The sequence below is a fragment of the Cygnus atratus genome, chromosome 18 (genome assembly GCF_013377495.2).
Source record: "Cygnus atratus isolate AKBS03 ecotype Queensland, Australia chromosome 18, CAtr_DNAZoo_HiC_assembly, whole genome shotgun sequence".
In the NCBI taxonomy this organism is placed as follows: Eukaryota; Metazoa; Chordata; class Aves; order Anseriformes; family Anatidae; genus Cygnus; species Cygnus atratus.
In genome coordinates, this window is record NC_066379.1 from 4,671,440 (window position 1) to 4,696,435 (window position 24,996).

General features: G+C 40.2%; 1 protein-coding gene across 1 annotated transcript in view; it reads left to right on the top strand.

Annotated features, from left to right (window-relative positions):
- Window positions 1-24,996, top strand: part of TNRC6C (trinucleotide repeat containing adaptor 6C) — a 295,949-nt gene that overhangs the window by 243,954 nt on the left and 26,999 nt on the right. Inside the window, 2 exon segments of the mRNA XM_050714356.1 lie at window positions 13,904-16,495; window positions 24,597-24,806. Coding sequence (XP_050570313.1) covers window positions 13,904-16,495; window positions 24,597-24,806 — 2,802 coding nt within the window.

Genomic DNA, 24,996 nt, shown 5'->3' on the forward strand with positions numbered 1-24,996 from the left:
TTTAAGTAACTGAAAACATTTTAGGATTTGATATCCTGAAAAATTCTTACAGTTAACTGTGAATTTTCCATGAAATTTAATTCAAGCTGGTTCATATTTTTGTGAATATGAAAATAAGAATTTCTTAAAATGAGCATTCTGAATGAGCAATACTCTGTCAGAAGGAGACTGCTCTGTTTTATTTTATCCTCAGGAAGGACCGTGTTCTATCACTGGCTCCCAGGGTATTTCATTTACTCAAGTCTTTGGGAGTAAAAGTTCTCTGGGGAAGTGAAGGGAAGGAGCAACCTAATCAAAGTTGTCCAGACAAATGAGCGTAGGTGCCTGATCCACTAGAAGTGGGAATTTTGTCTGTTCAACAGCACCTGCATTGCAGCAGAGCAATCGCTTCATGAACATTGAGGCCTTTTCAAAGCTTGGAGGCTGTCAATAGAACATCAGTCGCTTAGGGCTTTCTCCCTCTGGTCGCCTGATTGCCTAAGCAGAGCTTGTTAGACACCCGCTGGATTCTGTCCAAGCAAGGCTCCGTATGTGGCTCCTTTATACTTAGGCTGAGCAAGAGTAGCTGTCTTCTGATGGATGGCCTGGTATTAATCAAAGAGCCCGGATCGTTGTAAGCTAGCATCCTGTATCCTAAAGATGCTTAATGTAAATTCATGTCTGTAGCTTTTCTTTTTATAGGGTCATATTCCTTCAGAGTTAACCTGAAATTATGCAACCACGTTCTTTCCAGGACCTATTTATAGCTATCTGGATACAGGGAAAGCTGTTAGAGAGGCACTGCCAGCCTCTTCACTGTGAAAATTGCCCTATTTTATCTCTTTATTCTCTTATCATCAGTCTCTGTTATCTACTGCCTTGGCCTATCCAAAACACTTATCAGAACTCTTAACTGCAACGTTGTGAATTAAAAAGGATGTTCTGCCAATGTAAGGGAAGTGGGAATTAATGACCACTAATATATTCTTTGTCAGGTTTATCATTTAGAAATATCAGTGAAGTGGATGAGAGTAGTGATTTTTTTTGTTTCCCTTTTAAGGTAATCTGTAAAATATTAACTAAGCAAACTGTTAAGAGAAGATATTGAAACATTTTAAATTGCACGAAGTATTTTAGATATCTTACCCTTTGAAACAGTCCTTTATTCATTGTTAACTACTCTGAAACTATATTCTGTAGGAGCGTTTTCTGTAGAATAGTAATTCTTCCAGAAACTTACCTTGAACAACAAAGCTGGTTCTTCACATGCCACTTCTGTAATCCTTTTCCAGATTACAGAGAAGTTAAACTATTTCTGTAATTTAACGGCAGTATTCTATTGTCTAGTCTAGTTTGCTATTTTTGCTTAAAGATGGTACTCTTTATCTCTTCCTCCCCGCTTGGTCAACTAACTCCAATGTATGTGACGTATAGTTAACTTCCTTCATCGAGGTGTAGGGCATTACTGGAATGGCTCTTGTGCCGTGTTATCTAAAAGAATTAAGGCAATTTCTGGAAACTACCATGGGAGAGTAAAAATAACGAGTAATACATCCTCCTTTGTTTCTGTACAAATGACGAAGTTTGTAGAGGAGTCTCCAGGCAACCGCTGTGTGTTTGATGATTGTAAGAACAAAGATCAAAAGAAATAATCAGGTTTTCTTGAAGATACCTTTCACTTTTCTGCAATTCAGCAATGTAAAACCAATAACCCTCAACTCAAAAGAAATGTACCATGTCCTGCAGGAGTTAGGAGTTATGATGAAACTTCTGCACTTCTTTTGTATTGGCAAGGAGAGTATTTTGTGGAACTGATCTGTAACACATGTTTCCAAAGCCTAAAAAGAAATGAAAGCAAGTAATTCATACAGTAGACAAAATGATATACACCACATAAGCATTGTGGAAACTGAAGAGTTACACTTTTAATTTGTTGTATCTGTTGTTCTGGAGGAAATGAGAATTTGACAGCCGTTCCAGATTTATTTTCCTATTGTGGGCTGGTGCTGGATTCTGTGCTGATTTTTTTTTTCCTTCTGAAACTGGAAGTTTTATTTCATATTTAGTTGTTGTTTTTTTTTTTAAGTTGCAATTCTCATATTGATGCTTGTGGCATGGTGTGTGCATGGTGAAATAAAGTGTTCTGGGCAGTTGGAAGCTGCTGGGTGCCATCGTGTGGCAGGTTAAATCTTCTTATAAATATGTGTGTATTAACTTTATTTCAGATATTTTTTGAGGAAGCAGGATAAAAGAACCCTTACTGTTAAAATCATGTTTGACAATACTTGTTTCCATCCTGTCTTTTAGCTGTGGGTTACTTTAGAGTTCCTTCTTACAGCGTGATCTATTAAGGTAGTAAAGTCAAATCTGGAAAAACATTTTAGGGAGAGGCAATATCTCTTCTAAAAGCAGTCGATATAGCTGGAAAAGACAGATAAGCTTTGACATGCAGTTGTTTCATCAGATCTAGCAAAGCAATAGTGACCTTCAAACTAAACAGTTAAACATGCTTCAACGGTTGCACAGTTTAGCGTAAAGAACTTTTCTGATCACTGCAGGTAAGGCATGTTATATGCATAATTAGTTTTGAAGCATACAAATAAAGCCTCATTTCAAGAGTCTGAAATAAGATTTAGCTTGATTTCCTGGAGGCATGGCAAACAGGTTGATTTTTTTTTAATGGGAAAAGCACATGTGAAAACTGCCTCTATGGAAATGATGAGGTGAACATTATCTCCATGGGACAATATTCTGTAATTTTGTTAGCAGAATATCTCTGTTGGCAAACCATTACTGTGACTGTGCTTTTACTTGGCAAGTTACGGAATTAAAACCAGAAACTTTCAAAATTTATTATTTTTTTCTGGATCCTTTGTAAAGGATACGTATAAAGGGCCTACAGGAAAGCTGGAGAGGGACTCTTTGCCAGGGAGTGTAGTGATAGGAAAAGGAGTAATGGCTTTAAACTAAAAGAGGGGAGATTTAGATTAGATATAAGGAAGAAATTCTTTACTCAGAGGGTGGTGAGGCACTGGTCCAGGCTGCCCAGAGGAGTTGTGGCTGCCCCATCCCTGGCGGTGCCCAAGGCCAGGCTGGATGGTGCTGGGGGCAGCCTGGGCTGTGGGAGGGGGCCCTGCCCATGGCAGGGGGTTGGAACAAGGTGGTCTTGAAGGTCCCTTCCAACCCAAACTACTTTCTATAGCAAATATCAGTTGTAGAATGAAGATGTTAATATAGCAGTCATCCTCTCCTCCATTTTTATTTTAATAATACCCTGAAGATGTTCATTTTTGTTTATTGGCTGTTGATCTTAAATGAAGGAACTAGCATGGTGGTGTTCCTTTGTAAACACAAGGACTGGCTATTTCTTCTTCACTTCTGTGAAAGGTAACTGTATAGCAAATACATGATGCTTTTCTACAATAAAACTAAAAGTTTTCAATGTTTACATGACTTGACAGGGTGTTGGCTGTAACTTGCAGAGCAGTTTCCCCATGCAACTCATCATTATTCACAAATTTTCTGCAGTGTGGTTATGTAAAAGTTTTCCTATTAGGGGGATCCAATTTGATGTTATGCATCAAAAAATGCAGAATTTACCTTTTTTTTTATTTATTCAACCTTTTGCTAGTAGTCTCATCAAATTAGCATTCTAAAAGGATGTCCTGATACCACAGGAGGTTGCACGAACGGTGACCACCTTTGTTACTTTTGCTTTTTTCCTCAGGGCTTTGTTTAGCATTCAGTAGTGCTTGCAGTCTGGTGCATATCCCTGGAAATCACACAGTGTTGCCAAAGGTCGCTCGTGTCAGGTATATGTTTAGACAAAAGGAGGCTTAAAAACGTCATGCAAGGAAGAAAATATGCAGTTAACATGGAAATGGGATCCAGCCAGTAGGTACTGTCTGGAATTTGCTCCCGAATGATTAATATTTTCTGAAATACAGTAATGGGAAAGTCTGTGGAAAGTGAGTCACAGCTAGTAAAGGTTTTTGTCTCACATATAAACTTTTCAAAAAAAACATATAATGCTTTGAATGTAGATGGAGAAGTAGAAACCTCAGTGTAGCATAAATATGGGCATTATGAATGAAAAATGATGGTAAAAACTCATCAGCAAACTAATCTTTGGAATGAATTTTTCTGTATTGTGTATGTTATCTGACATCAGGCAGCAGAGCATGAAAAATAAATCTGCTGCTTCAAATCTATTTGACAGTGATTAGAATTTTTCACTGGGAGAAGGAAAAATAGAAATCTGTAAAAGGATAAATAACTGAGGTGCCTTTATATTTTTGCTGCCCTCATTTTCAAAGAGTATGGCTGTACAAAAACATCATGAATCAAAGGCCACTGCATTTGCTTTGGAATCACTAGATCTGTATCCTATCTCTAGTTTTCCTGTAGAAGGCTGTGATTTAGTGGTAGCCAGATAAATAAACTGCCCAGGTGTCTGTTGGGAAAAAAAAGATCAGGAAACAAAGAGTCTGGCAAGTTTCTAGAATGTGCAGATGGCAGTTTTCTGACAAAGCTTGTGCAGATACCCAGTAGCAGGAGAAATGAAAGGTAGAAAGCAACTAACTAAGGTCAAAATGAGCAGGAAATAGGAGTCTGGTCCTTGTGGGAAGAGCAGAAAGAGAGTAACACAATGTGAAAAGTGTTGGAAAGGTGAATTCATACAGCTTAGGAAATAGATATGATACTACAAGAAGCAGCTACAAAGGAAGTTTGTAGGTACTAGAGAAAACAAAAAAAAGAACATTTTCTTAAGCCCATTAGTAATAAAAGGCCGGCCAAGGGAACTGGTGTGATGTTCAACAGGGAGAACCATTGATAGATGGCCTCAAGAATACTTCAAGTGCCTTCTCCCTCATCTGTAAAGTGATGACTGACTTAAAACTTAAGGCTACGGTAAGTTAGGCTACTTAAGGAAATGGTTCAAATTGTCTGGAACCGATGAAATTCATAGTGGAATACACTGAGGATGGTTGGAGCAATTGGCCCCACGGCACTCTTTAAGCGTTCGAAGGCTACAAAACACAAAATAAAAAAACTGATTTTAAAAAGCAGGAAAGGAGAAACTGGGGAATTATAGATCCATCAGTGCAACCCTCTAGAATGATACTAGGAAAAAATAATCAAAACAGCTATTTGTATATATATATATATATATATATATATATATATATATAATTTAGCAATGAAATATGGGCACAGCCAACATGGATTTATTGAGAGGAGATCGTGTCAAAGGAGAGCAGTTCCTGTCTGAACAGTGTGACAGGCATTGTGAAATGGGGAGGAAATATGTCATAGAAGTCAACTGTGCAAATTTGTATTCTTCAGTATTTGCATCAGTCATTTGGCTATAAACACCAGCCTTCTTTAAGTTGTTGAATGATGCCAAACTAGAGAAGACTGCAAGGCAACTGGAAGACATTTACCATATGGAATAGTGGTGACAAAATTGCTTGAAGAAGAAACAAAGAAAATGGAAAGGTTCTTTATTTTGACCGGAACAAGTAGGTACAGAAACAGAATTATATGAGAAATATGCTGCAGAAGTAGATCTGGAGGTGGTCACACGGTAAGCCTACCAAACAGCATCACACTATTGGAAGGAAGATGGGCACACTGAGGCATGCAGGCGGTGCTGCTTTCCGCGAGGCACGTGTGCTACTTATCTCTGATGAGGCCTCTGAGTAGAAAATGGAGTGCAGGTTGGGGTGCTGTGCTGTGCTGTGCTGTGCTGTCAGAAGGAGGTGAACAAACTGGAGAAGAGACCAAAGGAACACAACAGGAATGAGGAGGGGTCTTGAGAACAAGATCTGCAAAGAGTTGAGAGAACTGGAGCTGCTAAGTCTAGAGAAAACTATGGAGTTACACACACAGAAATGCCTAAATGCTGCAAGGAAGAAAATGGCATGTGCTGTATGCCTGTGATGAATCAGATGAGAAATATTATTTCTTAATTTTCAGCAAGGAAGATGAAGGGTAGATATTAGGAAAAACTTAGCAGTACAAAAACTATAGAACACTTTGGGAATCTGCAGTCTGTTGTTGCAGGGCATCATTGGTAGGTTGGGGAAATGTCACCTGGTGCGTATCAGGTCAGGGGAGAGGTCATAACCTCTCAAGTTCCATTTTTTAGTCTTCAGGAATCTATAAGGATTTCAGGTTTATTGGACACGTGCCCTGCAGAGGTGGTTGGAGATGGGGCAAGCAGGGAAGGGCAGCCACAATGCTTTGCCCCCAGACTTGGGTGTGGGCTCTGGGGGTCCTGCCTGGGGTCCTGCATTGCTTCCTTGGGTGTCCCAGCCCAGCAAACATGGCCACATTCATTAGATGTCTATAAGCACCTCCTCCATAAGTTGAAGGAGATTTCAGAAAATTTTTACTGTATTTTTAAGAAAATTACAAGGGCCGTGGGAACGTGCCTTCTGTTCTCTTCCACTTTTGACATATTTTAACTAATGAAAATTTCCATCACCTATAGTTGGTATTAAAGGAATATAACGATCCACAACAACGCGTGGGCCTTTGAAGTTATTGACTCTCGAGCTTAGTTCCCAATTACACGTGGAAGAGTTTTCTGAATAGAAGCAAAAACAAGCAGAAGATTTCATTTTTGTGTGTCTCTTGTTTTTAAAAAGAGATTTGAATCCATCCAGCATTCAGACACTATTGCAAAGAAGCGGGGAGTAAATGTCTTCAGAGGGAAACCGACTATTTTCAGGAGTACTTCAGTGGAACAGTTCTGGAGCCAAGAATAGCAGCAGTGATTGTGCCGTGGTGGTGAAGTGGCAGCGATTCGGAGAGCGCAGCCAAACCTTTAAAGAGACATCGGCTGCGTACAGTCCCGCGCGAAAGGAGAAAGCTGTTGGGATGAACACCTGACAAGAATTGAAACAGCAAATTTAAAACGTGCTGCGTTTGCTGTGTAATTAGTATGTATTTGGGACAGACCGGAGGAAGAGAAGGGAAATGAGGAGGGGAAGTAGTTGTGAAGAGCGTACTAGACGTACTGGAAGGTTGTGTGTAAATTATCCTTGGAGATCTTTGTGTGCGCCCTGATAAAAGTTCTCCGTGTGTGCTCATGCATAATTTGTGGTGTTGTGTAGGGCCCGGCAGTGCGAGGCTGTTCCCCTTTCTGCTCACGGTGTGTTTGCACGGGTGAAGATCTCCGGGTGGCTTTGGAGATCTCCCCCTGCCGCAGGAGGCAGAGCGACGTGTTGTCTGGGGCAGTTGTTGCCTACGTTTATAAACAGCCAGGGCCCTGATTAATATGCTCTCCTGTTGGCTGCCTAGATCTCTTTGAGATAGAGGCAGGGAAGTAATTAAGCATCTGGCAACGGGCCAATACACATATGGGACTTGTTCTGAGCGCTGCAGCTCTGCCTGCTCCCCAGTGCCTGAGAGGAGGAGGAGGAGGAGGAGGAGGAGGAGGAGGAGGAGGAGGGTGGTGAGGAGGAGGAGGGTGGTGAGGAGGAGGAGGAGGATGGCGAGGAGGAGGATGGCGGCGGGAGGCAGCGGCGCAGCGCCTCAGCACCACGCGCCCGCGCTTTTGGCTGACTTTCAAAACCCGAAGAAAAGCGGCCGGGGCGCTAATTGTAGCTGGGTCCCGAAGTGAAAATGTTTTGTGACAGTTGCGAGAATTTAAAGAGGAAGGAAGATCGGTTTAGTGTCAGCTGCAATTAGATAATCAAAGCTTAGAACTGCGGCTCGGCTGGTAGCTGGCCCCGCAGCCGAGCGAGGGGCCGGGAGGCTGAGCCTGCCGAGGGCACGGCCCGAGCCAGCGGCGCTGAGGCCCGGCCCGGCCCGGCGCGCAGGTTGTCTGGGCGCTCACTGCACGGAGAGATTTTCTTGGCAGCTCTACAGGATGAGGCTCACACTGTGCACAGCCGACATATTGAAGCACAGAGCCCCGGAGAACGTAGATGCAGGAGCGGGAACAGCTCTGCACACAATGTAGCGTCTCCTAGGATGGTTGGGCGGCTCCTTTCTTCAGGTATTTTATTACCCATCAGCCCTTTTTAGAGCCAAAGGGGGAGGAAAAAAAAAAAGTAACCCTAACCCTGAGAAAATAGCATCTGCTTCTGTTAAATCAATTTATTACATAACATTTCAGAGAGAGAGCAGCAGCGCAGCGTCCTAAGCTTTTGGCTGCATTTCAGGTTTGATAAAATGGCGTCTTCGCAGCGAGCTGCCTGCTAAAGATCCATTGCAGCGAGCAGAAAAATGAAACGACTTGGTGTTTGCTGCTGCTGCTTTGTCTCGAAGAGCTAGCGTTTAGTGCAGTCTCTGCTAGTAATGCGAATGTTGCGTATTTTGTGCTTGTTTTCTTAATGCATTTAAAGGGTTTCAGCATCAGAGGAAATGAGCTGCATTTTAATGTCGTAGTGCAGAAAATTAAAATGGGATAACAGGCTTTCCCACTCGTGTACTTAACCGTGGCTTAGTTTTAAAATAAAGCTGTTTTATTCCATGCTTCCATCTTTTGTCTATTTTTCCAGATTATGTATGCTTTTCAAGATTTCAGCTTCATAACACATAGGAGACTTGTTGTAAGTTAGCTTTGTAAGTTACTTCAAATAGATGACAGTTTCCAGATTTGTCCTCAACCTCAGACAGTGAATGCATAGAGCTGAATGTGGCAGGTAACCTTAAATGTTAGCACTACAATTGACAGGTTTTCTACTTCATTATATTTCATTCTTCAGAATAGATGCCTGTGTCATTTTTTCTTTCTTTTATAAATTTAGCATACATTTGATCTAACGCTTAACATATTTCTGGCAATTCCTATTAAACTCGGAATTAGAAAAATTCATTTGTAGTCTGTTTTAAAGATCATCTCCCGTTAACTTGAATTGAAAATTAAACTATATATTTCAGATGAAGAGAGCAATTTGTCCTTTTTTCTTGACTTCCTACTCAGAATCACTAAACTTTGTGTGATGATTACAATCCCCAGTCGGACTGTCACAAGCCTCGGGGATTTTTTTTTCTCTCCCGCATGTCAAAGCAAAGAACAACACCGTCTGTAAGCTGTCATTTGTGCAGAGCAGAACGAGCCAATGAATCTGGTGGTTGTTATGCTGACTAAAATGAATTGAAAAATAAAACCAGTAATAAGAAGGGGGTAGTCTGTTTTGTTCATCTGATTTTAAATCAAATCTAATACTTATCATATGGCTGTCATTAAAAATTTATCCCAGGCTTTGCCATTTCGCACCCTCTCCACACTTTGGTTTGTAAATCAGCTGAATGTTATAGTTGAGGATGCATAATTTTACTGCATACTGTTCAAACTAATTACAGTAATGGAAGTTATGAAGATACAATTACTTTTAACTTAGGTGAAAAAAATGAAGAGGAATATTATCATAAACAGCGTTTTTAGAGGAGGATCAAAGTGTTTGCCGTTGTGCAGGCCAAGTGTTTTGCTTTTCAAAGAAATGCATGCATGCAACAGTTCCTCACATTTCAGTCTACTCATACTTTACATTTGTAATCTGTGTAAACATTAACCTGATTTTGCAACTAATTATTTATATTATCAAACACAGCTAAAAACATTTTCTATTTTTAATAACAACTGAAAATTTGTAAAGCATGCTGGCTGCAGTGCTTAGCACCAGCAATCTCCTCCCACCTTGTTATATTATTTAGGGGAAAAAAAGAACAACACTCATGCTTATTGGTAACACTGATCTACCTGAAAAAGCTTTGCATTTCTCAGGTAACCTGTATGCTTGCAATTTGACAGAAGTTGTGTGTTTAAAACAAATTTGAGTTGTTAATCTCAGTATTAGAGTAATTTTTCCTTCTTGATTGCTGGAGATTTTTTTTTAATCAAGGGAACTGTATTTTGTAAAAGATGCATTATTAAGTTTTTCAAACACGAAGTATTAATTTAAAAATCAATTTGACTTTGTGGTGTACCAGCACTACAATTTGCTGACATAAAATACCTGTGGTTCCTGTTCCTAATGCTTTGTTTAAAATCTTTGCTCATAAGAAGGATAGAAATGCTTCTGGTAGACTGCAGTGCTCTATTTCAGATCTTTGCATGAATAAAGAGGAACTGATTCTTAAGAACTGACACTTTAATGGCTTTCCCGTTTCAGTCTTAACAGCTTATAAAATAAAATATTGGCAATTTTTATGAAGACTCGGTTTCCTAGAGAGTTGGAAGGAATTTCTGTGTTCAAAAGAAACCCCAAACAAACAAAAAATTTCCCCTAGATTTAATCATATAAAAATATTTTCCTTTCATCATTTTTTCTATTTGTGTAAAATCCTTATGGATTAGGTAGGACTTTGCTACTCTATGGTTATTTATTTTATAGAAATGAACTACTTTTAGTCTGGAGAAAATGGAAAAATATCTTTTGGGTATTTGTTTCTAGAGACAAAAATATAAAAAAATTACTTTCTTCAGGATCAGTCTGTGGTCGAAGTCTGTTATCTGCCTAGCAGTAGAGTCACAGTTCTTGCAGCTGCATGTTTGTTTTGTGATTTTTATTTTTAATCTGCCCTGTTTCTTACTAGTTTTATAGCAGCAGCCTTTTGGTGTTAGAAGCAGTTGTTCCAGTACCTATTCGGAGACTGCGAAGTGATTGTCTCTGAAAAACTCTTCCTGTCTGAGGCTTGAAGAAAGATATTTCTAAGGAGCTCTTGCAGGTCATTTGTTTAGACAGGTTGTTAGCTATGTGGTAGCCACCATCATGTTTTAACGCACAAGAAAATCAAGGTGGAGATTCGGACCCCAGAAGCTAAAGTGAAATACCTAATGTTGGTTACTGAAGGAGCTTTGGGGGGCAACTTCTGTCTTGAATCTGCAAGAAACTACCTTTGAGTATGTTTTTCAGTTTCGTTGTTGTTGTTTTTAACTTGATAGTCCTATTGCTGTAGAGGTTATACTGGAAGGGATTGAATTTAGGTTTTGTTTGGCTTTTTGAGCACATTACTTGTGAAAGCTGCCAGCACGATACTGCTGACTCCAGATCAGGGACCGAGCAACACAGGTACACTGCTGTTAACGGGAGTACTGGCTTATTTTATGTCATCTGACAGAATTATTTTAATCCTTATCAGAGTAACCACTTTCAGATTAGTCAGTTGTTACTGTTGAGGGCATAATCTGAATCTCAGTAAAAGGAACAATGCTGTTAGAAGGGAGCAACTATTGCAAACCCTTGAAAAGCAAAGGGCGTTTGAGCTGCGTGGATGCTGCTTCCTGAGCCAAACGTGTTTGTGTGATGCTGTCTGGAGTGATGGGCTTAGCCAAGCTCAGGTACCTGGCCATTTGCTATATTTTAATAGGGCCATCTGTTGGTCTGTATAGTTCTTCCACATCGTAATTTTGTTTGTTTGTTTGTTCTCTGGCAGCTCTTCAAAATCCCACTGTCTCATATAAAGAATGGTTTTGCTCCTTTGAATCTTCCAGAGTTCTGTCATCTTCCTCTTCTGTTCCCACCCCTTCCTTTTACGTTCTGTCACTTAAATGCTTTCATACTTTAGCATTGCTTTAACTACCATCATTGTTTAAAAAATAAAAAGGTTAATCAAGCAGCTGCCTTTGATCTCATCTTGTTGGTCTTTGTGTCACCTCGGTGAGTATCGAGCCATCCTGCACTGTGCTGTTGACCTTTCTTCATAAACCTGCCCTGCACAGAGACTCTTGCCTGCCTTGGGCAGCACTGTTGTTCTCCCAGGCACTCACATGTGTACCTGAGGTTTCGGCTTTGACAAGACCCTTTTATTGAAACTGTATATTTCAAAGCACTTTTAAATCTTTTTGACATGTCTGAAACGTACTGCTGAATCTCACCACCCACTGTGTTGAAAAAATCTCACACAACTCCTCTTATCTGATTCCTTGGTTACCTCAACTTCTTATCTTCTGGCCTTGGCTGCTGCAGCTTTTTTCCTTTGTTCATTTGTGCTCTGCTAAGAATACTGCTTGGCTCATATTTCTGACCCTGTTGACCCATTTTAAGTCATTTCACAGGCTTCCTTTCACCTTCCATGTCTTATCTGGGATTCTGGTCTCTATTTAACACCTGTGTAGCAAACCTAGATTATCAGGTAAATTTTCAACCTCCTTCCTCAGCTCTGTAACCAGTCAGTTTTGTCCAGGAGTAACGTGATGCTTTCTTCCTTTCTAGCCATTGCATGTAGGGGCAGGAATCCAGGTCAGCCCAAGTGGCTGGTTCATATTCTCTGTAGGATTTGTCGTACAAATGCCAGTTATTTAGCTCTTTCTGTTTAACACTAGGCTTTTCCTGGCATCATGCGAAGACAGGCGATGAGCTGAGACTGTTTTCCCTTCCTTTCTTTATCATGCATACTTTTGTTTCAATTGATTTAGAAAAAAAGAAGATGCAATCTGTCCTGGTTTAGTGTGTTCTTTCTTCATCTTGATAATCTGCGTGAGGCAACTGAGTAATCACTGCTCTTGCTTGCACAGCCACAGGTGAAATGTGTGAATAATGAGACTTTGTCAAAGAGAGAGCGCTTTTTCTATTCTTGGAACCATTTTTTCACAGTGTTGGAATACCTTTAATTGGAAGCAGTTAGAGGAGCTAATCACACCAAAATATTTGTGATTCAAATCAATGTATATTAGTCATCCACTGTTAGCGGCTTATTTGGGAGGTTTGTTGTATACATCCTACCCTCAAAACAGTCATGCATTTCTTATTCAAATCTAATCTAGACTAATTGATCATAAAAATAGGTCATGTTTCTGCAGATTTAAAGCAAGTAAAAATAATTGACGTCTGAAATTTGTAATGTATATGTATACGCAGTTTTCTCCCTTCTTTAGATAGCCAGTTAGAACTGTTCTGCAGATGGCCTCCAGTATGTATGCCTAGGATCAGACCGAATCCCTTGCAATAAAATTCCCATCAAAAGAAACTAAAAGGAGTAATCTGTACTAAAAATCCTTTGTAGAGAGCAATTGGGATAGAAAGTAAAAGCAAAAACTTGACTAAGCTTGAGTCCTTAGCATGAGAATGGTTGTCTTTCTGTTTAACTTTGCGCCCTAGCAAGCAATTAGAGGTTCGAGAGCTTTTTTAAAAATTGTTTGGATTAGCACCTACATTTAATGATGTGGGAGGAGCTCTGAATAGACTGTCTTCTGAATATGTGTAATATAATGTTAGTTTTCACTGGTTTGGGGGTTGGAATTAGGGCTGTATGTGCAAGTTAAAAAGCATGTTTAAACCCCATGTAAATCCTTTAAGAGCGAAGTTTGTTAACAGAGCTGTTATTAAGAAATGCCTATGTTCTCTGCTAAAATGTAAGTTATAGTTATGGTGTTTAAATGTATAATTGATGCTGTATAACGAAGATGGCTGTCAGTATTTGTTCCTTTATTTACAGGAAGGGTTGAAAACCTAAATTAATTGGGGGGGGGGGGCGTGTGCATATAATATCTAATGGTAGGCAGACATTTATTTTTATTGGATGTTCTTTGTTTCTCTGAAGAATGAAGACTGAGTAAAATGATGAGACTCACAGATCTTTTTTCCAAATTTGCTTTTTAGATTTTTCATGTAGGTTTAGTGTATTTGCTATCCATATTTATTGTGTTTATTATTTTAACTAGTATACCAAGAGATGCAAAATATTTTTACTGCTCTGTTCTAAAATGGAATTATTCCATTATTTTAATTGAGAGTTTTGTCAGATTAAAAAAAAAAAAACAACAAAACTAAATATGAGCATGGTAGTTTATTGTAGTAGAAAAAATTACTGTATTATATTAGAAAATGTGCTCCAAATTTTAGCATGATCTAGACTTCAATGCAGAGCTCAGTGTTACAGCTAGCGATGTAAAACAGTACTTAAGAGCGTGTTTTTGTGGTACTTGAACAGTGGACTCATTTTCAACCTTATCGGATCCTTTCAGATCTCAGTCACAGTGGATTGGGAGACCATTATGAAAATTCCCACTGGGGACAGCAGCCCACTTTCAGGAGTGAAGGCAACTGCAGCTGGGATAAAGTGATAATAGACAGGACTGACAAGGAAGCGTGGCCTTCCATCACAGGAGCTGAGACTGAATCTGCCTCAGAATGTACTACAGACACTGACTCTGCCTCCAACTGTGGCTCAGAGAACAGTAGCATGGCTACAGGGAGTGCCCAAGGCAACTTCACTGGACATACAAAGAAAACTAATGGCAATAATGGCGCCAACGGAGCACTCGTCCAAAGCACTTCTAACCAGAGTGCCCTTGGAGCTGGTGGAGCAAACGGTAACGGAAACTCGGCCAGGGTGTGGGGGGTGGCTGCGGGCTCCAGCTCTGGCCTAGCTCACTGCTCTGCCAGCGGTGGGGATGGAAAGATGGACAACATGATTGGAGATGGTAGAAGTCAAAACTGCTGGGGTGCTTCCAACTCAAATGCTGGCATTAATCTTAACCTTAACCCTAATGCCAATCCAGCTGCCTGGCCTGTACTCGGACATGAAGGAACTGTGGGAGCAGGCAACCCTTCCAGTATTTGCAGTCCAGTCAGTGCCATAGGTCAGAACATGGGCAACCAGAATGGGAACCCAACAGGCACCTTAGGTGCTTGGGGAAACTTGCTGCCGCAAGAGAGCACAGAACCACAAACGTCCACTTCTCAGAATGTGTCTTTCAGCGTACAACCTCAGAACCTTAACACTGATGGACCAAATAACACTAACCCCATGAACTCTTCACCAAACCCTATCAATGCAATGCAGACAAATGGACTGCCGAACTGGGGGATGGCTGTTGGTATGGGGGCCATCATCCCGCCCCACCTGCAAGGCCTTCCTGGTGCTAATGGAACATCAGTTTCTCAAGTCAGTGGGGGCAGTGGTGAAGGAATGGGCAGTTCAGTATGGGGGATGTCCCCCGGTAATCCTGCCACAGGAAACAGCAATTCTGGGTTCAGTCAGGGGAATGGAGACACTGTGAACTCAGCATTAAGTGCTAAACAAAATGGATCCAGCAGTGCTGTGCAAAAGGAAGGAAATGGAGCGAGTGCGTGGGATTCAGGGCCTCCTTCTGGCCCTGGGGTACTAGCGTGGGGCAGGGGCGGTGGCAACAGCGGTGTTGGTAGCATGCATTCTGGAGCTTGGGGCCACCCCAACCGTAACGCCAGTAACGGTGTAAACGGTGAATGGGGCAAGCCCCCAAACCAGCATTCCAATAGTGACATCAACGGGAAAGGATCAACGGGTTGGGATGGCTCTAGTGTTACCAGTCCGAATCCTGCCATGCAGCAGGGCAATGAACAAATGAACTCTTGGGCCAAAGCTGCAGCATCTGGCACCACAGCTAGCGAAGGAAGTAACGACAGCGGTGGAAGTCAAAACGAAGGCAGTACTGGGAGGGAGGGGGCTGGAGAAGGCAGGAGGAGAGATAAAGGGATGATAGACCAAGGGCAAGTTCAGTTGCCAAGAAATGACCTTGACCCCAGGGTCCTGTCCAATACAGGGTGGGGACAGACCCCTGTAAAGCAAAACACTGCCTGGGAATTTGAAGAGTCCCCAAGGTCTGAACGAAAGAATGACAATGGAACGGAGGCCTGGGGTTGTGCAGCTACTCAATCTTCAAACTCAGGGGGGAAGAACGATGGGTCCATCATGAACAGTACAAATACCTCTTCAGTATCTGGGTGGGTCAACTCTCCACCTGCAGCTGTTCCAACAAATACAGGCTGGGGAGACAATAACAACAAAGCACCAAATGGCCCAGGGGGATGGGGAGAGTCAGCAAGCTCTACTACTGTTAATAATGCTGCTGCTGCCAAAAGCGGCCACGCTTGGAGTGGGACCGCAAATCAGGAGGACAAATCACCTACCTGGGGTGAACCCCAGAAACCCAAAACTCAAAACTGGGGAGATGGACAGAAATCAAATCCAAGCTGGACTTCAGGAGGCGGAGATTGGACAGATTCGTCATCTGTTCCTGGACACTTGGGTGATGGGAAGAAGAATGGATCTGGATGGGACTCTGACAATAGGTCAGGGTCTGGTTGGAATGATTCCACGAGGTCTGGGACCAGTGGGTGGGGAAATGGCACAAACAGCAAGGCTAATACAGGTACAAGTTGGGGGGAATCGTTAAAGCCAGGCCCCCAACAAAATTGGGCTAATAAACCCCAGGACAACAATGTGAGTAACTGGGGAGGAGCTGCTTCTGTAAAACAGACGGGGTCAGGGTGGGTTGGTGGGCCAGTGCCAGCCAAACAAAAAGAGAACTGTGAGGCAACTGGCTGGGAAGAGCCATCTCCACCGTCCATTCGCCGCAAGATGGAAATCGATGATGGTACCTCAGCTTGGGGCGATCCAAATTACAACAACAACAAGACTGTAAACATGTGGGATAGAAATAATCCTATAATTCAGAGCAGTACCACAACCAATACCACCACCACTAGCACCATTATCAACACAAACATGGTTGAACCTCAGCCATCGCACCAGTCAAGTGCCCAGCCGAACCGGTCCCCGCTGCTTGGTCCAGGTATGAAAATAGTTTTATAAGCTACGTTATACCAGTTCCATTATTGCTGAATGCTGTCTAGCCTGATTGCTGTGTAGTTGTGCATTAGAGAGAGAAATCCTGTATTTGTGTCACAATATAAATGCATTCATTTACTCTAAGGCAGTATTCTTAACAGTTAACAACGCTGTTACCTTAAGTTCAAATACCTTATTTTTAATTCTTTATAGACATGATACAGGCAAGGGATTTTTCTGTTTCTGTTTCTGTAAGTTTCTGTTGCCTTTTATGATCTTTTTGCCAGTGCTGCACTAGTGTATGTGAGAATAACTGAAATGTGCTTGCAGCAGGTCCCAATGAGCAAATCTGGAAAACTGCGTATCTAAGTGAAACCAGTTGACTATACCTTTTTGGAATAGAAAATGTTTTAAAAGTAGGACCAGAGAGGAATTTGGCTGGCTGCACAATGAGTGTAAGAAAAGCTTTAAACAATATCTGGTCAATAAAGCTCTGGAACCTGAGCTTGTTGATCTATATTTATTTTGTCAGGTGTTCCACGGTTAGTTAGCACCTTCATTTAATTCAGCCATTTGAGAGCTCCATGTCTTTTTGCTAACCTTTCTTCTCTTATTTGTCCTCTGTTACTGTTAGTCAGTCTTTGTTCTTGTTTAGACACTAAGCATCTGTTTCTTTTCTATGAACCATATCTCTTTGCAGCAGATGTTTTTTAACAGTTGTATGAATCCAGGCTGATGCTGTTTCTCTGTCTTCTGTTTGTTGTCTTTTATGAAGAAACAGTTCTCTTCCGTACTTCAGGTCTCAAGCACGGAGAGTATCCTGGATTTTTATGATGTTCTCGTAAAGCTGGATTGGTTAAAGATGTTAACATTCAGGGTGGCTGGGAAGAATTAGTCTACCTTTAGCTGTGTTCCAAAGACAAGGTTTTTGAGCATCCGAAAAGAGTATAGGAATTTTTCTAATCAAAACCAAGGTACCATTGTAGACAAGCAGCAAGGAATGAAAATGGGAAGAAAAAAAAAAAGTGTTTAGGGGGGAGGTATTTAAATAAATGTCACTAGAAGCCCTGCTCTATGTCACGACCACAGACTTCTCGAAAGAAATCTAATCTTGCAATGCTCTTTAAAATTCTTCATCTGATTTTGTGCCCAAGTTTTTGTTTCGTCTTGGTTGTGGCTAAATATTGACATTCTAACTGTACTTTTCTCCAAGTGGGATTTGTTCCACTTCTCTTATTTCCATCGTTTTTGTCTTCGATGTTTTGAAATAATTCAAACTTACTGTAATGTCTGTATAAAAATAGTCTTGCGTTCCTTTCTCTGGTCAAATATTTTAATAGTTGAGGGTATCTATTTTTATAAAATAAAGTGTGCTCCAGATAGAGAAATCTTTAAAGAGATTTGTAGACAGCCAGTCTAACGTAGTTGTTTTATAATTTTCTTGCTTTCAACTTACTTCATCCATATTTAAACTTTCACCCATGAAACCGACAATGCAAATTTCTGAATTTTAGCGGAGGTGTCTTTTTTTTAGCATTTTTGTTTGTTTTCTTTTTTCCCCCAGTAAGCTGACTTTTAGATAATTACATATGTTTTTAAAACTGTTCATGTACAGTGATGTGTCATTAATGCTATTCAAATAATTAACACCTTGCAGAGGAAAATTCTCTGTTCTGAGTCCTTCAGATTGTGAAAATGGAATTTCAAAACTGGTGTTACTCTTCAGGGGTTACCTCTGGAGACAAGATGGTAGCAAAGGAAGGGTTTCTTTGAAGTAATATGTTTATGCAGTCAGAGAACTGCATATTTATTTGAAGTGATCCACTCGAGATAGCACATGGCTAGGTTAAAATGACAGTATTGTGCATCTTGCAAAAATTTTCATTAGAAATATCCTAAGATATTAAACCAAAACAACTCTCAGAATGTACTGAAGATCGTATGTAAGAAAGAGGATAAATTTAAGTGAGGACAATTCAAAATACAGTTCAGATATTCTTAAAAGTTATCAAAGGCGTAAGTTGTCCTTTGTATATTTTTGCTTACATACAGTTGTGTGTGTGTGCATGGATATAAGAGCCCCACGTGGAAATATTTTGAAGGTCTGTCATCGAATCTGCAAATAAGCAGAAGCTAGGTACTGCCCTCTGTGCCTTTTTGTGCTATGACCAGCTTTACTTTTGTCTGTGCCTTAGAGGGGCTACTCTTGTGTTTATTTCCCACACGGAAAGCAAAAAAGAGTGCAATTTAAAATGACCCTATTTGCTTCCCAAAGTGAGAATACCTATTTTTAACACTGCATATAGCACACAGCAGCTTTTGAGCACTATTCTATTGATCTGTGTTGAAATTACACAGACCTACAACACCTGCAAATCATAGAATTATCTATGACATTAAAAAAAAAAAAAAGCAAGTAATGAATGGCTTTCCTACATCATGGGCAGACATGGGCTTACAGTCTGTTGTCATACCATTTAACCTAATTTTTTCATACCTCAATTTCCTGTCCCATGGGACAGGGAATATGCATTTCCAGCCTCTGCTGTAGGGGAAACTAGAGTCTTGAAGCCAGGAGACTTCTGTAAAACAAAGCCAAATTTTATCCAACAGCAGTTCTTTTCCATGCACAGTATTTCTGTGCAAAACCTGATTGTATAATTAAAGGCCATGCCATAGGGCACAGATAAGTGCTCATATAAAATTTTCCAGCACTTGAACTTAGTAGTTAACACTGGCATTTCATCATCTACATGGATCCTGACATGCTTTTCCAATCATTTTTATAATTTACTGTTATTCAGGGAATTAGGAATGCTGAATTCTGTTCCTGTATTACTGCAGAAGCCTGTTGTATGTATAGCTGTAAGATGTGGCACAGTCACACATACCGAAAGCAAAGAAGTGGATTTTAATTTCACTGTACAGCACTAGTTAATGGTTCTCAGAGGAGCAGCAGTGCCTTTTAGAATTGTGAGTTTATACTATGTTAGTTTAGAAATGGGGGCCAAGTCGCAGTCTTGTTATTCACGTTGTCACCCATCCTCAGAAGTTCTCAAAATTCTTTGAATGCAGAACTTAAAAGCTATTGATGGGAAGCAGATGTTGGTACACACTTGATGAAATGCGTAATGGTCTGAGGAGTTTCTTTTTCTATTGTAAATAAAAACACACACACAAAAGGGGTGGATAATGTGATGAGTATACTCCTTTCTGGTTTTAGGAGCTTCCTCCCGGGCTACTGATGAGTTACTTAGAAAGACAAGCAGAAGTGACAAAAAGTTTTGCAAACTGGAATGAGTGATCAGAGAGAGATTTTTGGATCCCAAACACCAACAGCTCTTTCCCCCAAATGCTAAGAAGTGGGCTTGATGTGTTCCTGTTAGATAGAGGAGAGGTACCAGATAGGTAGAGACTGGCAGGGTTCCAACAGATGGTCTTCCATCCGAGAAACGAAGCCAGCAGAAGTAAATGTGGGCTTCCCTTTGGAGATTTTATGTCAAAAATTAAGGTCGTTGTGGTTCCTAGAGAGTTAGCAGCTCCACTTTTAAAATCCGAACAAAGTGTAAATTATTTTGTCCGTTTCTTTTATAATCTTGTGGCATTGTGTCAGTAGCAACTTCGGTGCCACTCTTAGCATGTGATTTACATGAAACAGAAAATGGAAAGGATGCATTTTTTTTTCACTTTGCACTTTCATCACAGCAGACAGGAAACCAGATCAGCTTTGAGCACCTTGAGGCTGCTCATGTGAAAACCTAAAATCCTGTTGTGTGCACTCAGCCTTTTAACAATTAAGTGCTGGGGGACAGCTAGGTGATCCTGAGAAACCTGTCCTCTGCTCTCACGCAGGGATGATCCCATCGCTGACAGCCAAATAAGAGCTTCCCTGATGCTGAGTAATGCAAGAAAGCATTGAGCTCCACTGCCTGAACTGGAATACCTGTTAGGAAAGTAGGACATGAAAGGTTGAGGGGTACAGGTGACTCTTAAAACATATGTAACCTTTCCTTACACACATACATGCATGAATACACTGCTATAGCTAATTTATTTTCTATTATAAGCAGACTAACAAGTGACTATTTAGTAAACAGTTTCATTTTTCTGTCTATTATCTTCCTTTTTCATCTGCATAAGGTTCTGATATTTTGGTTTGCCTTTATTGTAGTCATACACTCTGGTATTTATCACGGACCAAACAACCTCAAGAAAAACAATTTCTGTCATCCAAATGGCTATAGGGTTATTTTGAGGGAAAACAACTGCATCCTGCCATAACTTAGTTAACATTTCACTTTCCCTTGAGGATTTCCTGTTGGCGGAGGCCCAATGTTAATTATGTTTTTATTTCTATAAAACAAAACTCTGCCAATGTGGCCATATTTATTACTCACTGCAATCTCTTTGTTTCTTGCAGTTCTAACAGTTTAAAAAGTTCCGTATTAAAGCCTCACTTTCTTGCCAAGGTAGCTGTTAGCAGAGCTTATCCTGCTGCAAAACAACATTCATGTGGATCTGTTTGTTGCTTTTTTTCTTGTGGTTTTGGTTTTTGTTGGTGGTGGATTTTTTTTTTTTTTTAAAGCATGAGGCTTTTTCTTAAAAAAGCCTTACGTGCATCTTATTTTCATAAAGAAAATAATAAGAATTTTTGAAAATTGAAGACTGGCTCAGATTTGAGACCATCACAAAGGTGTTTTCCTTCCAAACAGCTGTGTAAAGGAGCTTAGAAGTAGCTTTCTGTGTTTGTTCAGCCCACTATGATGCCATTTGCAATCTGCTTGTGTTGGGCAATGTGTAGTGCTGGAAAGCATCGTGCTCCTGGAGGCAAGCTGCTTGGTCTGCAGATTCTTTGAACTAATATTCCACCTGTGTCTGTTTTGAATATGAGGCACACTAGGATGTTGTAAAAATCAAGGAAAAACCTCGTTTAAAAAAAGGTACTCTTCTGGACAATAACAAATATGAATTATTATATAAATATATTCTTTCCTCTTACCTGTAGAGTTTTGCATCATTCATCTGAAAACATACCAACCTTTTAAAGTTTTTAAAATAGAGCCATGTAGAGACATAAAAAGGTAGCACAAAGATAATAACAGAGCGAGTACCTACCTCGGAGGGAAAAACAGCTTCATAAATGGTAGGTACTCGGGAATTTATGTAGAGGCTAATTTTTGTTGTGCACAGCCTATTTCTCCAGCAGCCTTCAGGTTTTATTTACTGATTTCCTGCACTTAATATGATGTATTAAGACAATTTTGAAAACTTTTGTTTAATACATTTAGTTTGTTTGTACCTGCAAGTATTATCTTTTAGTAAAGGCTAGTTCCCTCATTATTTGTAATCCCGTCTTATTTACTGCTCAGCGCACTTAAAGCACTTAACTCAAAATAACTTGGACGTTGCACATCTGTGATCTCTTTAATCAATGTTGTTGAATTTCTAGTAAAGAGCATCAGAAGGACCAGTTCTTTTGAATTTTTTAGTTTAAAACCTAGTATACTTTGCCTTTTCCATTTATGAATTTTGTTTTAAGGTTGACTTCTTGAATCGAATTGCTTAAAGTATTACCAGTATGTTTTGTAGGGACTCAGGGGAATATTAGTGTTCTGCAGCCTCTGCATGTTATACTTCAGTTGGTGCTCCAGAAATGTTTTGGGTTTTGGTTCATGTGCCTGCAGTTACTCATTTTCAGATGTCAACGTGATTGAAGCCATGCACTTACGAGGTTGCCTCCTGAGTATTAAGGCAAAAAGTTAGATAAAAAATTAATTTGACGTAAAGATACAACCAATAAGCTTGAACAAGTGTGTTAGGTGACACACCAAGGGGAGTCATCAGGTTAAGTAGTGGTTCACTGACATGCATGCGCGTGTTTGTGTGCTTATCATTTGTACGCATTTTAAAATGAACCAGAAGTTTCAGCTGGGCTTAGAACAGAATGCAGCATTTCTGTTTTAAATGAAAATCATCTTAATAAAACAGTGAATTTTGAGATTTGGTCAGGAATACGTTTTAAAACACAATGAACCTTGCTGGTAGTGAAGGAGCTTTATTAAGCTACGTGTTCCTGAGCATTGTAGGCTTCGTTTGGGTATGGTTTATGTCATGTACACTTTTATCATTGTATGAGAGAATCAGTTGCTTTAAGAAATGGAGCCTAAAATAAATAAAGTAATACAGTAACACTGGAGTGGTGAACAGGTATGAGTCCACGATTTGAAAGGGTTTTTTTTCACTGCTAGTCAGTATTCAAGTTGCTTTTGGAGGTATATTTTGCCTGCAGTTTCTAGTAACAAATTCTGTTGAAGTCCGTAAATTCTGCGAAGACTTGTAGCAAGAAGCCTGCTAGACTTGTTGCTTAATGAAACGCTGTTGCTTAGACAGTTTAATCTATTTCAGGATACTCTTTAAGTTCTTCTGTGGTGACTTTTTTGCCATTTTATATCTTCTTTAGTTATTAGCTGGTGTAGAAAACCTTATGTTTCTTCTCTTTGAAGCTTTTTGGAGTATTTTTACAGATAGCACTGGGGAGCAAAGAAGGAATAATGCTGCAGCAAAGTAGGCATCTAGCCCTTAAGTTATGAAATCTGGTTTAAAAAAAAAAAAAGTAATGATACGCTTTTTTGAGTAGTAGTAAAACCAATTTTCCTTCTTAAGCAGATCTGTTTCCATTTTGTGAGCCAGAAGTTACAGATTTGGCAGGGCCATCGTTTGTTGGAACAAAATACTTAATAATACTTAATAATACTCATCTCCAATGAAGAGAAGGCAGCTTTCTTGAATTGGCAGCCTAGTGATAGTGGACATTTTAAACAGACAGCATAATACTGAATTCTGCAATACTTTGAGATGTGTTGTCATGTAATACAATGTTTTCTTGTAGTAATTGTAGAAAAATAGGTTAACATTGGATAGATGTAAAAGCTTTGTTTTCTTGCCTGCTATGTATCTGGCACTCTCGCATGTTTTCAAAAAGTACCTTGAAATCCATCTGTGATCCAAATCTGACCTTCTGGAAAATTCGATGAAGCAAATAGTCCTCTGTGAGAGTCAGAAGCTGCTCTTCTGTACGTTAGATATTGTTTTGGGGAGAAAGAACTGAAAACGCTTTTCTCAAGTGCTGATATTCAACAAAACTTCTGAATTCTTATGTACAACAGGAAAAAAGAAAAAGAAAAAAACTTCAGGAAAAAAAAGACTTTTTGTAAGAGGTAATGGGCATTTAAAATTAAAGTTACGCTTTTGTTGTGTTGGTCTGTGTTGCTCTTTGGGACTCTGAAGCTATGTGGCAGCTCCTGGCACATTTAACTGTAGTGCTAAAATGGGTGTGATGCGGATTTAAGTGCATTACGTTCAAGCCAGACTAAGGCCGTTCCTGTAGAGTGGCTTACATCTTTTGATGAGCTGAAGTAATACTCTGCAGGAAAACAGTGACTTCTGCGTGCCATTCCTCATGATTTGACTGTGGGTTCTAATTGCATTTTTGTTAGTTCTCCCATAAAAACCATATTGGTTATAACCTAAAGCTTCAGTGACGAAGGGGCAGGGAGTGAACACAATCAAACACGAGCTGTAATAAAAGCTTTAAGGAATGTTAACAACACATAATCTGCACTGAAAGTGGTGTATCATCTTGTGCACAAGGCATGAGAAAAGAGATTCAATAATTTGACAGTAGTTAAAAGGGATTAAAACAACTTAAAATACTACACTGAGCAAGGCCCAACTCAAATTTGGGTCTTGGTCTTGTGAGTGCTTCCATTGCTGTGTTCCCTGAGCCCTGCTTGGTCTTCTCCGAGAAGTGCCACGGGAAGCAGCTGCTTGGTTTGGGCCGCATTTGGGCTTCACCTGGCTGCCCCGGCTATGTTCAGAAATATTCTTTCCATCTTGACAACTTGACATTACTATTAAATTAAGAAAAAGACTTTTGAGACTAAATCAAAGGCTTTTTAAAGTATGCTTAATTAGAGGCACTGTGTCTGCTTACTGGTTCATGCTCTTTCCAGATAAAGACTTTAATAAAATGTCTGTCTTTGAAACTATTGACAAAAGAAACCTTTCCTCTCATCACTCTTCTTCCCTCCTTCCCCTCGCTTCAGCAGGCTGGGGAGAAATGCCTAACGTCCACACAAAGACCGAAGCTTCTTGGGGAGAGCCGTCATCCCCTTCTGCTGCAGTTGATAATGGCACTTCAGCGTGGGGGAAGCCCCCCAGCAGTGGTACAGGGTGGGGAGATAATCCTGCCGAGTCGGCAGGGACATACGGAAGAACAAATGCTCCAGCTGCTGCCCCAGCACTGTGCAAACCAGGTACGTGCACGGACGTCACTGTCTTAAGGGGCTGGGGAAAAAGGGCAAAGTGTGTTTTCTTCTGCCAGTGTCTTTAAACAGAGCCACTTCTGATTTTTCTGTGCATTTAAATCAGAGACTTTCTTAATTTAATTTTCAAAACTCCCATTAGCTCTCTTAAAATTTATGAGATTCCAAATTCATTGAAAGT